The sequence below is a fragment of the Labeo rohita genome, chromosome 20 (assembly GCF_022985175.1).
Source record: "Labeo rohita strain BAU-BD-2019 chromosome 20, IGBB_LRoh.1.0, whole genome shotgun sequence".
In the NCBI taxonomy this organism is placed as follows: domain Eukaryota; kingdom Metazoa; phylum Chordata; class Actinopteri; order Cypriniformes; family Cyprinidae; genus Labeo; species Labeo rohita.
The window spans coordinates 3,805,956-3,819,782 of NC_066888.1; the positions used below are offsets into that span (position 1 = coordinate 3,805,956).

A 13,827-nucleotide genomic window follows, 5' to 3' on the forward strand; every position below is an offset into this window, starting at 1 on the left:
CCAGTGGATCGAGCATGTATATTAGCAACTGTATGTGGTAACGCATAAATGCACCTGTTCAGTTTTTAATGCAAGAATTTGTCCTGTGTGAACGCCCCCAAAGACTTTCCTGTGTGTCCTATAATGGAGTTCTGTGTGACAGAGATAGCAATGGCTCCCTCTAATGGCCTTAGATTTTGGAAATTACAGGCTGAAAGACGTCCGATGGCATAAATGTAATTCAATGTGAAAGTTACCCCAAAATGACTTAATGATTTTAACAAAAAATATGTACAACTCTTTATGTAAGCTCTTTTTGCTCCATATGATTTGATGACCATTGTTTATTCAGTATAAAGTCTTTATACATGTTCCACATGTTAAAAGTAAATGTACATGAAATTTGGTCGAGCACTGTGAACGTTGTTTTTCAGTGTTGTGTTTTTTTCATGTCAGAGTGCCCCAAAAAAAACCTAACCATGTATATCCTCAATATTGTAATATTTAAAAGCAAAAAACATAATTTACTGGCAGGTTGATGGATACATTTTTTTTCCTTTCTACCCAATGCTTTGTGCTGCTTCTGTCACATCAAGTTTAACCAGATTACGTGCTTTAAATGCACAGAAAACACTCACACTGACGCACGCCGAGCACTGAGGGAGGGCTGTCGTTTTGTAGCTTTTCTTCAGTCACTGCAGGGCACATGTTTACGTTCTCTGTCCTTTTTTTTTTTAAAGTAAACTCTGCTATTCAAGGACAGCTTGAAAACAACCTCTGTAGAGATGCTTTTATTAGACCTCGTAATCACATGACGCCAATTTTACACAGTAGCAGCTTCAGTTTGAGATTTAATGTATAAACACCACCAGCCAAAAAGCAGTAATATAATTTCCTAGCTCCACACAAAAAAGACTAATTAAGTAACTGAGATAGTATAGTATGTACAAACATAATACTTCCACATTTGAGACTGCAGGTGCAGAGTCAAAGTCGCTTGGCTCAGGCCTTGTAAAATCCAGTGTGGCACAAGAAATTAAGGCAAACACAATCACTGAGTTCTTCAGGCCTTCATGTGGCATCCTCCAATGCTGTGACCTCAAACTTGATCTGGATCTAAAATGGCTTACTGACCCGACCGGCTGCCTCACACCTGACCAGGCTGACCATTCGATAAATATTCTTTCCAGACAGTCAGTTAAGGTTGTGCGTTCTTGTAATTGTAAAATGTAATTTCTTCTCATTTTGACTTGAAGATGGAGTCCCAGTCAAAAGGAGCAGAATTCTCCTGAGCCTCTTCATTTTTGGGGATAGCGGGAAAAAAGGATTGCATTTTCTGACGGAATTCCTTCAGCTGCAATAGAGAAATTATATATATATGCAACAATAGTTGCAAATTATAATGAGAAACAGGTGAAAGTAGGCACATGGCATTTAAAAGCATCACTTTAAGCAGTTACGTACACTGTGGACACCCAGGGCCTTCCAAATGGTGAAGCTCAGGAGACCAACTCCACACCAGGCGTAAAGGGAACCCCATCCCAACGCCCGCAACGCTAACGACGCACCGCTTTCTGGAACCACAGCAGTTCCTATAACACCCTGAAAACATCAAGAGAAAAAGAGGATCATTTACTCTTCTGTTGTGTTATACTAAAGTATTTTGTTTTGTATGCTTACACTTATATAAGCTACAAATGTATATTACATTGCTAAATACTACTTTGGGTCAAGTGAAACACCGTTTACAAACCATTTTACTTATGTAATCTGGCACATTGCAGGAAAACCTGAGGATGACTTTTGATTTGATCAGACTTTAATTAGATAATGGAAATCCGACAACATCCAAACAGGAAGTCATTTCAGAGGAAGAACACATTGCTTTGTTTTGGAAAAAGTTTACATAGTTTTTCTGTGCAATAACGGACACTGATTACATTTTCCCAACCAAACCAGCATTAAAATGTGCATTAAAAATGCATTTGATTTCATCTTAACTTTAAGGACTGAGCTTCACAAAACCCTATTTGTTCTCAGATTTCAAGAGTTAAAAGCCCCAAACACAACTGAAAGCACACTTAAAGGATTAACTTCACTTCCTGAACAAAAATTTGCAGATAATTTACTCATCCCCTTGTCATCCAAGATGTTCATTTCTATCTTCAGTTGCAAAGAAATTATGTTTTTTGAGGAAAACATTTCAGGAATGTTCTCCATATAATGGTTTTCTATGGTGGCCACGAGTTTGAACGGGAAAGAAAGGTTTTATCTAGCGATAACGACTAGTTACAATTTATACACTTTTTAACCACAAATGCTCCTCTTGTGTAGCTCTGCAATGCACATGCATACTCTGTGCAGGGTTGCCAGGTTTTCACAACAAAATCCACCCAATTGCTACTCAAAACTAGCCCATTCATTAGGGGCTCCCCTAGTAAAAATCATGTTCTGGGGGGTAAAATACACATTCCTGGGGCTAAATACAACATTATTGGGGTCACTTCAACCCACGGACATGAAAAACAACCCACGGCAATAGTGTTAAAGTAGCCCAGTTCCCACCGACTTGGCAACACTGACTCAATACAGTTAGGGTATGTTGAAAAACTCCCATTTCCTACATCGCTGTTTTACCTTTTTTGTAAAGGGCGTTTGACCTTCTTTACACATTAACTTTGTAAACACTGTAGGTTGATTTTGAAGTTTAAGGACATTTCAACATACCCTAACTGTATTGAACTGGTGTGCACAGAGTACACATACACATTGCAGAGCTAGACAAAACAAGCACTTGAGATTAAAAAGTATGTAAGTTGTAATTTTTTGAGAAAATAACAAATAGTTTCTCTAGATAAAACCCTTCTTCCTCAGCTGGGATCATTTAGAGCCCTTTGAAGCTTCAATTAAACTGCATTTCGTATGTTCAAACTTACTGAAATATTTTCCTCAAAAAACAATTTCTTTATGACTGAAGAAAGAAAGACATGAACATGTTGGATGACAAGGGGGTGAGTACATTATCTGTAAATTTTTGATCTGCAAAAGAACTAATCCTTTAATAATCTTCCTTCAACATATACAAGGTAAACACACAGACTTGTACACAGATTGTTGCATTGATGTACAAGTATCATTTACAGAAAGTCATTTTGGGGCCCTTGAGGTGTTTTGACATGCCCTTATATTCAGAAATAATGTAAAATACCAGTACACATAAAACTTTACAAGCATTAAAAATACTATAAACATATTTTAGCTCCACATAATTTAAAAGTAATGGTATTCAGAACAGCAAAAATATAGTCAAGTATAAAACAAAAATAAAACATTTAAATTTAATTATAAATGCCACATTTCAGATGATAATAAAGCAACATTTTTTTTTTCCTTTAAAGTAACATTTATTGAATTGCGCAAAGTAAGATCAGGAAGATAGTTTATGAAGAAAGTAAATAGGGATGATTTTGATTTTTATGTTGACTTTAACAACTAAGTAGTTTGTGTACGTAAGTCTCAAACAGATGCAGCCACCACTAATGACATTAACTGATTTAATGTAATTTAGTGTTTTTAGTGCTCTACATATTAGATTTGCTGTTATTAGAGCTTAGGATGTTGCAGCCATCAAGGAACGCACTCTAGAAACATGTTTTTAACAGTTTTATTAAACAAAAACTTAAACTGATAAAATCATTATAATCTTTATAGTCATTTAACAAAATGATTTATTTATCAATTTTGTAATTTACATATTGTGTGTGTATTTTTTTTTTTAATACTTTCTGAAGAAAATAAAAGTAGTAATAGATGCAAAACCGCCACAACAATGCTACAATGCTGCTCTGCCTAATCTCAAAATTAGTATGATATGCCTGCCTCTCTATATTTAGTGCAAGCTTATGGGAGCTTTCTGTATGCCTAGCAAAATCTGTACATCTAATCAAAAAAGAAAAAAGTAATACCATATATCCTCAACAAGTTACACATTTTAAGATCTCATTTATGTCCACATCACAAATGCCATGGGACAAGCAGAGACTGTCCCACAGTGACACTGCCCTGTGAGGACATAACAGGTCTAGTCAAGTGACTTGTCATTAATGGAGCTGGGCAAAACATATGATCCGTCGCGTCACTGACCTCATATTGGATTTAGCCACTTAAAAAAGCATTTTTGGCAAGACATGTTTGCTGATGTGAGATAGTGGTCTAAAAATAGGAAGGGAAAAAAGCAAAGAAAAAAAAAAAAACAGACAAAACAAAGAGGCCACTGTTCATCTCTGAGTTTATGTTCAAAACAAGTAGGAAAATGGAATCGATGTCAGTATTCACGCAATGTCTAATTCTGTGAAGTTAGCACACATGAGCTCGCCATGCTCAACTGATTAGATGAATAACCAAAGAAAACAACTTCCAAGAAAGAGATTTCAGAGGAGCACTGAAGATGTCACATTTTCAAAATATTTTAGGACTAGGAATAATACAACACTAATGGAACTGCACAAAAAAATCATATTGTTTTTTGACAAATATTGCTATTGCAATTTGAACCGAGATATGATAAACAACTCATGCTTTGCTCACATTCTGTTTCACTCTCACTATATATATATATATATATATATATATATATATATATATATATACACACACACACACACACACACACACACACACATATATATAGCCATGGCCAAACATATCGGCACCCTTGAAATTCTGTCAGAAAATGCAACCCTTCTCTCTGCTGCAGTTGCAAATGTTTTGGTACTCACTTTATTTATTTATTTATTTATTTATTTTTTTTTTTTTGCATTGGAACAACACAAAAAAACAGAAAAAAATAAAATCTGATACAATTCCACACAGAACCCAAAAAATGCACTGGACAAATTATTACTACAAAATTACTGGCACCCTTAACTTAATATTTGGTAGCACCCCCTTTGGAAAAAATAACTGAAATCAATCACTTCCTGTAACCATAAATGAGTTTCTTACACCTCTCTACTGGAATTTTGGACCACTCTTCTTTTGCAAACTGCTCCAGGTCATTCAGATTTGAAGGATGCCTTCTCCAAACTGCTGTTTTGAGATCTCTCCACAGGTGTTCTGTGGGATTCAGATCTGGACTCATTGCTGGCCATTTCATAACTAACTCTCCAGCGCTTTGTTTGTAACCATTTCTGAGTGCTTTTTGAAGTGTGTTTCGGGTCATTGTCTTGCTGGAAAAGTAGACCTATGCTCTACTTTTGTCTCATCTGTCCACAGTACGTTCTCCTAGAAGAATTGTGGTTTTGTCAAATAAGTTTTGGCAAACTCCAGTTTTGCTTTTTTATGCAGTGGTGTCCTCCTGGGTCTCCTACCATAGCATCCCATTTCATTCAGATGGAGCTGGACAGTGTGAGGTGACAGCTTGAATTTGTTTGGAAGTTAATCTGGGTTCTTTATCCACCATTCAAACAATCCTTCGTTGTAATTTTTCATTAATTTTGCTCTTCCGTCCACGTCCAGGGAGGTTAGCTACAGTACCATGGGCTGTAAACCTCTTGATGATATTGCGCACAGTGGACACAGGAACATCAAGATCTCTGGGGATGGACTCGTAGACTTGAGATTGTCCATGTTTTTCCACATTTTTTCTCTCAAATCCAGACAACTCTTCACATTTCTTTCTTTTCTCCATGCTCGGTGTGACACACACCACAAAGGCTGAATCAACTTTTCTCCATTTTAACTGGTTGCAAGTGTAATTACTATATTGCCCACACATGTTACTTGCCACAGGTGTGTCTAAATACAAATTACAGCAGCATCACATGCTTGAAAAGCAATTGTTTCTTACAATTTTGACAAGGTGCCAATAATTTTGTCCAATCCATTTTTGAGTTCTGTGTGAAATTTTACAAAGTTTGACTTTTCTTCTCTGTGTTTTTGTGTTGTTGCAGTGCAAACAAAAACAATAAGCACGTGGATAACAAAACATTTGCAAGTGGAACAATTTTCTGAGAGAAGTGTTGCATTATCTGACAGAATTGCAAGGGTATATATATATATATATATATATATTTCAACAGCATTACATTTCTGTTACAATTTCTTCACTTTTCTGTTACAATTTCTTCACTTTTATATGGCATTTAAATCTTCATTTTTGCAAAACCCTAAAAGAACACCATTGATTTCCAATGTGTAGTTGATGCATGTTAATAATAAATGTTAGTAATGTAATGCAGAAAATCTTGATACCTTATTAAACCACTCAGGACTCTTCTTCTTAGCCATGGCAAGGGTGGAACCGAACCCTGCAATCATGCCTGCTGTGGCTACAGTAGAAAGGAAAACACCACCTGAATAAGAGACAACGGACAATACACTGAGGTGAACATTTTAAAAGGAGCATTCAAAGTTAAGAACATGCTGTCGTTAACGTGACAATACTGTACACTTGATCTTCTAATGATACATACATCACAATAATAACACTGACAAAAGCCAATGGATTAAAAACAGAGTTCAAACGAAAGGAATAATGTACTACAATTGCACTACAATATTTAGTGAAATACTTCAAGGCATCATTAACTAACACTGACTGCAGCACATTTTGAGTTTGTTGGCAGAGAGTGCAGGCTGAGAGTGCAGGTTTGGAGCCAGACGCAGACAGCACCAGGACAAATGCATAGAGTGCAAACAGAGTGGGTTCCAGAGAAAGTGATGTTTAGTGATAATGTAACGTATAAAGAGTTTTGAGGATGTTAATCGATGGTTTATGCTTCTGTGATTAAGTACTGATTTTAAGAAAACCATATTTAACTGCTGAATGATAAACTACACTATCATGATCCTGAGGACAGATTAAAGGTTTATATGAAAAAAAAAAAAAGTACATACAGTTGAGTTCAAAAGTTTACACACGCTTTATTCTTAATACTGTGTTGTTACCCGAATGATCCACAGCGTTTTTTTTTTTTGTTTTTTTTTTTAATGACAGTTGTTCATGAGTCTCTTGTTTGACCTGAACAGCTAAACTGCCCGCTGTTCTTCGGAAAAATCCGTCAGGTACCACAAATTCTTTGGTTTTTAGCATTTTTTGTGTATTTGAACCCTTTCCAACAATGACTGTATGATTTTGAGATCCATTTTTTCATGTTGAGGGCAACTGAGGAACACATATGCAACTATTACAGAAGGTTCAAATACTAATTGATGCTCCAGAAGGAAAATGGTGCATTATGCAAGATGCATAAAACCTTTGAACAGAATGAAGATGTGTACATCTTGTTTTCGTATTTTGCCTAAATATATATATGTGTATGTATGTATATATATATATATATATATTATTATTACTTTTTTTAGTACTGCCCTTTAGAAGCTGCAAAAGATACTTCCATGTTTCCCAGAAGACAACTAAATTCAACTATTATTTTCTCTTGCGAATTATATATAAACATCTTTTAAGTGAATTATCTTATTCAGGTCAGTACTAACCAAAAAAATAACATGCATTTGTATGATCTCTCTTATTTTGGTAAAATAAACATTTTACCGAATGATTCTGAAAGGTGTATGTAAACTTTTGATCAAACCATATCAGAAAAACTGCAATATATTGGTTGCAATACTGATAATGTAATATCATTTTTTAAATGCCTATAGAGAAAATTAAAACTCTGAAAAAAACAACATAGTCAAAAATTAACTAAACATCTGAGTAAAAAGGACACTGAAAATCTTGTCATAATATAAAGAATATAACGTTTTAAGAATTTATTTATTAAATACATGCTTATAAGACACTATTTGTAAATGGTTGAAAATGCCATCGTAAATGAAAGTTGTTTTATTAATTTAATTTATTTAATATTATTAATTTATTATTATTATTTATTTATTAGGATCTAGAACGTTTAATAGTATTCATTAAATAATAATTTAACTTGCTTCTTGCATTAACATTAAACGATGGTACAATTTATTTAGATCTCAGAAAAAATGTAATATATATATTTATATATATATAAACAGACGGTTCTCGTTTCAATGATCCGGTGAGTTGTTTACTGGACCTCTGGCTTATTAACCAGTTCACTTAATAGATTCGACTCTAACAAAGATTTGTTCACGAATCTCACATCGCTATTTGCAGGCAAAGTACCAAAATTGTAGAATGTAGCGAATACAGACATTACAGACAGTATTCCTATATAACATTTGACATTCAGATCCAGTTTTCTGTTTTAATGTGTGATTAATCAGAATAAGGTCAGTTATCCAAATAAGTCATGTCGACAGATAATTAATAAAGCTCGTGCGTATTCATACCAATGTCCGCATATGCTACCAAAACACATCAAACCTTTTATCAAGAGTGATTTGTCGTCTTTAGTGTCATTGACTGTCCCACTCGCGTTTGCCTGCTCCACTGACATCTTGAACGGGTCCGACTTACACAAACGTCCGGTGGAAACACGTCAGGCGGAACCTCATATTACAACAGTGGAATTGAGGTACAGCATTTCACTGGGCAACAATAGCATTATAAACGTGCGTACTGTTATATTCTTCCTGTTAACGTCTGTCTATAATTGAGAGGATTGCAAGAATAAAATCCATATTAATGGCATAGTAACAATACGGCTGTAAGGGTTTGTGTTGTTTGCGGATATACGCAGTTCTGTATCTATATGTATTGTTATTTTTTAATATTAATAAAATATCTTCAAACTCATAACAATGTGACATTTTATAGAACTAGATATGTGTCGGTAAGAGGAGGACTGAGATTCCGCCGATCAGTTCGGCTGTGTGTTAAAACTGAGTGAGCTCACTACTTAGACAGCATTCGGGGCATCACACACTGAGAAGACGCGCGGTCTACGTCTATAATCAGAAATGTGCTTAATATTCATTAATGTCTTCTTAAACGATTGTTTGTTTGTATTTTTACTGATGCAGTATAATCACAAATAAATCAAAGCTCGATCCCTACGATTACTAAAAATGCTGTCAGAGGAGTTCACTCTCTTTTGAAACACGCACAAAAATGCCGTCTAGGTATTTTATTTAGTTTTGAAATACATGTACGCAGGCAATTGCGGGCAATTGCTCAAAAATTCTGTCTATACTGGCAACTCCCTAGGTTTTGAACATGTCCACAAAACGTGTTCTAAATCTGCAGCTGACTGGTTTTTGAGGCACTTAAGAAGTTTTTAAGACGTAGCCCGAAATCTGTCTATACAGACAACTTACTTTGTTTTGTTTTGACCACATTCGAACATGCTGTCTACATAGACAGCTCGCTATGATTTGAGACGGCGCCGCTGTTTATAGGGTCATCGTGTGCTGTGAGCTCATGCAGTTCACGCGGTGATCCACTCCAGCCACATCCTGCGCACAGCGATCCTTCCTCCCTCTCTCTCCATCATCATCATCATCGATATAGATGATTAAACACCCTCCTCTGTATGTTTGCTGTTGTAACATCCTGCGTGCGGCGTCAGAACTAGATTTTCAGTTGCCGATCGTGCAATAAAGACCTTGTAGTGAACGGGATTACGAGGACATCGGAAGGACGTTTTTTAACGTTGTATTCCAGTTGTTTTGAGTGGATTTGGTTTCATCGGAGCGCTTCTGAACCGCATTAACGGAGTTAGAAGCTTTAAGACGCCACCAGACAAAGCGACATTTCTGGGCATGATGTCCACATGCCTCTGTGTCCTGGAGCGCATCCTGTTGTGTTGAGGATAGACATCTGCAATGAAGGAGTTATCCAAACAAACATGTAAACCAAACACGGGGATCTTATTTCGTTTCCGTCGTTTCGGATGCAAATATTAGCATTTTTAGTACAATGCAATTAAAACATTGAAGATTGCAGTAAACATGGAGATAAGAAAATGGTTCCTTGGTTACAGTTCCACGCTTTTCTTTGGGTTGTGTAATGCCTCCTCCATCAGATCAGAGATGTTTCCTCAACATCCAACCGCCTCGTTAGTTTCTTGAGAACATTTGAATTCTGATCCACTTGTGTTGCTTTAAAGTTTAGTTTTATTGCTGCCAGGTAAATGACAGGCAACATGCACCTCGGGGTAGAGGAGCCCATCCGAGAGTGCCAGTACAATCAGATTTGCACACATAACTCCTCACCCATGGACACTCCACACACCAAGAAGAAGAAGATCAAAAGGAAATGGCAGGTCTTTCCTGGCCGAAATAAGTTTTACTGCAACGGCCGGATCATGATGGCAAAGCAGACTGGGGTCTTCTATCTTACCATGGTTCTCATTTTGGTGACCAGTGGCCTCTTCTTTGCCTTTGAGTAAGTACATTGACCCACTGGAGAATTCAATGTCTTCTGTCTACTCCAGACACCTCCCAAAATGTGATTAGGTCATATACACTTTTAAAAATAAAGGATTTATTGAGATCCTTTGGACCTTTGCATTGCAACAAGGTTTTTAAAAGTTCTTCACAATAAGAAAAAAGGTTCTTTTGGGTTCCTCTGGGAACCCATAATGATTATTTATTGGCTTTGCTGTGAAAAAGACTCTTTGTTTTTAAGAGCGTTCCATGAGAAAATACCTAGTGTTCTTTGAAGCACCTCAAAGCAATATCATGACTACATACCAATATACCAAATGATATCAGCACTGTCCACAACAGTACTGTTTTGTGTTTGAGTGATGACAAAGTTTAAATCTTTCATCTCTCATGAAAGTAGCTAGACATTAATGGTGCAAATATGCAAACTAAAGTTGAGAAATATGCATATTGTGTCATAGAAACTAGCTTTGAAAAGTCTGTACAGGTCCCTTCTCTTGAATTAATCTCCTGATTAATCTTGATAAAGAGTTGGCGTATTCTGTGCTTCTTTTATACCTGGGCATTTAAGCAGCAATTGAATGTGGTCTGGGATCCTGAAGTGCAGTTCCACTCAAGCCAGTGCAGTAATTTAGACCCTCTCACTAACACTGAAAGACATTTACAAGTGGTAAATCTGGTGTAATAGAATTACTTCAGACCCGCGTAACTTTCAACACACTGCAGCTGTAAGGAACTCCTTGTGTTTGTAGGTCAGGTGAAGTTTAACTAACCCAGAGTCGAAACTATTGACGTATAACATTTGGATTCCTGACATTTCCGAAGATCTTCAGACAAGAGAGCCTTGTGTGTGAGATTTTTCAGGGTTTACAGTAAAAAACGCATATCAGGTGGTACGAAAAACGCAAGGCTCTGCATTACTCGAAGCATGTTTGCCTGTACGCCTCCACTGGTTGTTAAAGAATCGCTCAGTGTGATCCTGAGGCGGCTGCTTTTGGATAAGGGTCGTGTGGAGCGGAGATTTTCCAGTGTCCCATCCCCCATCACCAAGCCCCATACATTCCATACCACAACTTCCAAAACATAGACGTGGTGCGGTCCTGTTTCCATGGCGACGGTTTCCCTTTCCCGATCTTTGTGTGCTTTTGGAACAGCCTGTGTCTCCTAGGAAACAACATGACGACCCAGCCCAGAGTTGTATTTTTTTTTCTCAAGGGTTAGTCTTGTCATGCTTTTTGAAACGATTATAAAGTCATTACAGAGGTTTCGTGATCCATTAAATACAGATAGCTGAAACCACAAATGGAAACACATTAGCCGTGCTGGTGAAAGGCAGTTGGTTTGTTGCGCAGTTCAGGACAAAATGTTTACTCGTAAATCATTGTAAGCCCAGAATAATGGTTAGATTGAATGCAAAACACCCCTTGAATGCATTCAGCATGGGCATCACAGGCAGGAATAAAAACAGGAAATGGTTCAAGCAATAAGACTAACTGAAATGCAAGCAGTGTGCAGAGTTTAAACTGTACTTTGCGGATAGTTACATCATGTCTCTTTCTGGTATCCCTGCTCATGAAATGCATCATAAAATTATCATGTTTACCATCTTAAGTTGAACATGTAATACGTACATAACTTGTTTAACATTACACAGCTAGTAAGCAATTTCAGCATGGATGCTTTAAAGGGGTCATTGGATGCAAAGTTCACTTTTACATGTTGTTTGAACATTAATGTGTGTTGGCAGTGTATGTACAAATCTACCCTATAATGAAAAAATCCATGCAGTTGTTTTTAATTAATCTGTAAAAATAATATCCCCTTTTTTAAATCGAGCCATTCTCAGATACCTGTCGTTGTGCCGTCACACCCACAGAGGCCGCTTTCACGATAGTTGATTGATTTGAGCATCTTATCTCAGATCAGCTGTAACAGTCCAACCTCCATTGTTTTGATGCCGGAGCAGAGATGTAAGTTAGTCAAGAATATCTCAGATTGAGCGATTGAGGTGTTGTGTTGCTGGATGTAATAATGAACATAGTGGTCGTCATTTACTCCCGACATCTGAGCTGCTGAAGATGCAGTAGATTAAGTTTGTTTGTAAAGGGAATGCGCCTCACGATCTACATAAATGCGTCTGTGTTGCAAACCATTCATGATCCAGCTTCACGTACAATCACCTTTCCTAATAACGTGCTAGTTAGCAAGTTTAGCGGCTAAAGTAAATAGGCTCGTCACTCCACAGAGAGTATGGGCAGGGCAAGCAGAGCTCATTAACATTTAAAGCAGCTTTGACCAGAACAGGATGATTTTTGCAGAGCTCATTTTGACATGGTGTTGTTTTACACTACGTTTGAGAATTTTTAACTTTAATTTTATATTATAGACTTTTCATTAAGACCCTAAATAAGCATATCAGCTTGTGGATAAGGGGCATCCGATGACCCCTTTAAATTGATCAAAAATGACAGTAAATGCATAGTGTGTAATGATAGCTTTGCATCACATGAATACATTTTAAAATGTAAAAATTACTTTAGAAAGATGGCAGCATCGTAATGTTATTTTTATATTGAGATTGGTAGGTCTGTTAGTAAAATTTGTTGACTTTAGCAATCTTTGTTGCATTATGTGCCAATGGTGACCATTCGATAATGGGGAAACAGCACTTTTCAAGTTTTTTTCTCCAAAGTTTGCATGCCTGTAACTTAAGAAGTATTAAAGATATCTTAATGTCTTTTTAGATGTTGGGTTTTAACAAACGTTTGACATCTTTATTTTTAATGCCCTGTGAGATTCGGTTCCAGAGATATTGGAATTTTAATGGCTCCAAGAGTAAATCATTAAAATGTGCACATTTTAAGTGGTCAAAAACCAAATGTGGGTCACTTTGCAAAAATATGATACAAATAATGTTGAAACTAGAGATGTATGTCATTTTTTTCTGTCATGACAACTGCATTAAACATACCTGTCTGAGTGCCATAAATATTATTTTTCTAACATTTGTGTGCACATAACTCAAGAAGTATTAAAGACAATGCAATATGATATGTTAATAAACTTTTCTTTTGGAATCTTTATTTTCAAGGCCATACATCGTTCAGTCACAGATATATGGGGAGTTCATTTCGGCTACATGTCCATATTGTTGAATATTACCCATTTTCAGTGGTTGAAAACCAAATGTTGGTCACTTTGTATGCAGTTGATAGTTAGTTTATTTAAAGAACAATGTCAGAGGAAATAATGTTGAAATTAGAATTGTATCTTGTTTCTCCATGTCAAAACAGACCTGGTTGAGTTGACACGGAATGACACAATAATATTTCACAACATTACTGTTTTTAACAGTATTTTTGATCAAACAAATACAGCCTTGCTAAGCATAAGGACTTTTTAATTAAATAAATATATACATGCTTGCCAACTCCAAACTTTTGATCAGTAATGCATTTAGTCTCCTGGCTATATTTCTGAAACAATGTTTTTTGTTTTTTTTTTCCGTTATCCCAGTGT

General features: G+C 36.4%; 2 protein-coding genes across 4 annotated transcripts in view; one reads left to right on the top strand and one right to left on the bottom strand.

Annotated features, from left to right (window-relative positions):
• Positions 1-743: 743 nt before the first annotated feature.
• tmem242 (transmembrane protein 242) lies at positions 744-8,460 on the bottom strand. Its single transcript, XM_051138836.1, has 4 exons — positions 8,345-8,460; positions 6,232-6,332; positions 1,444-1,581; positions 744-1,333 (listed from the first exon to the last, which is right to left on the bottom strand). Exons 1-4 carry the CDS (start codon positions 8,415-8,417, stop codon positions 1,220-1,222), a joined length of 426 nt encoding a protein of 141 aa, XP_050994793.1. The 5' UTR covers positions 8,418-8,460; the 3' UTR covers positions 744-1,219.
• zdhhc14 (zinc finger DHHC-type palmitoyltransferase 14) overlaps positions 2,400-13,827 on the top strand; it is a 47,851-nt gene continuing 36,423 nt past the window's right edge. For 2 of the 3 annotated variants that reach the window (XM_051138822.1, XM_051138823.1), the window contains exon 1: positions 9,247-10,306. In XM_051138822.1, the coding sequence (XP_050994779.1) occupies positions 10,053-10,306 (254 nt within the window). In that variant the 5' untranslated portion in view covers positions 9,247-10,052. Of the gene's footprint in view, positions 2,991-9,246; positions 10,307-13,827 lie in introns of those variants that run through there. The other variant, XM_051138824.1, reaches the window with a different exon arrangement.

Bases quoted from the DNA above. Each gene is read 5' to 3' on its own strand.
- tmem242 (XM_051138836.1), bottom strand. From the start codon at position 8,417: ATGTCAGTGGAGCAGGCAAACGCGAGTGGGACAGTCAATGACACTAAA. The intron at 6,333-8,344 runs GTTTGATGTGTT...TCTCTTATTCAG, and splicing joins CAAATCACTCTTGATAAAAG to GTGGTGTTTTCCTTTCTACT. The intron at 1,334-1,443 runs GTACGTAACTGC...TCTCTATTGCAG, and splicing joins AGGCCCTGGGTGTCCACAGT to CTGAAGGAATTCCGTCAGAA.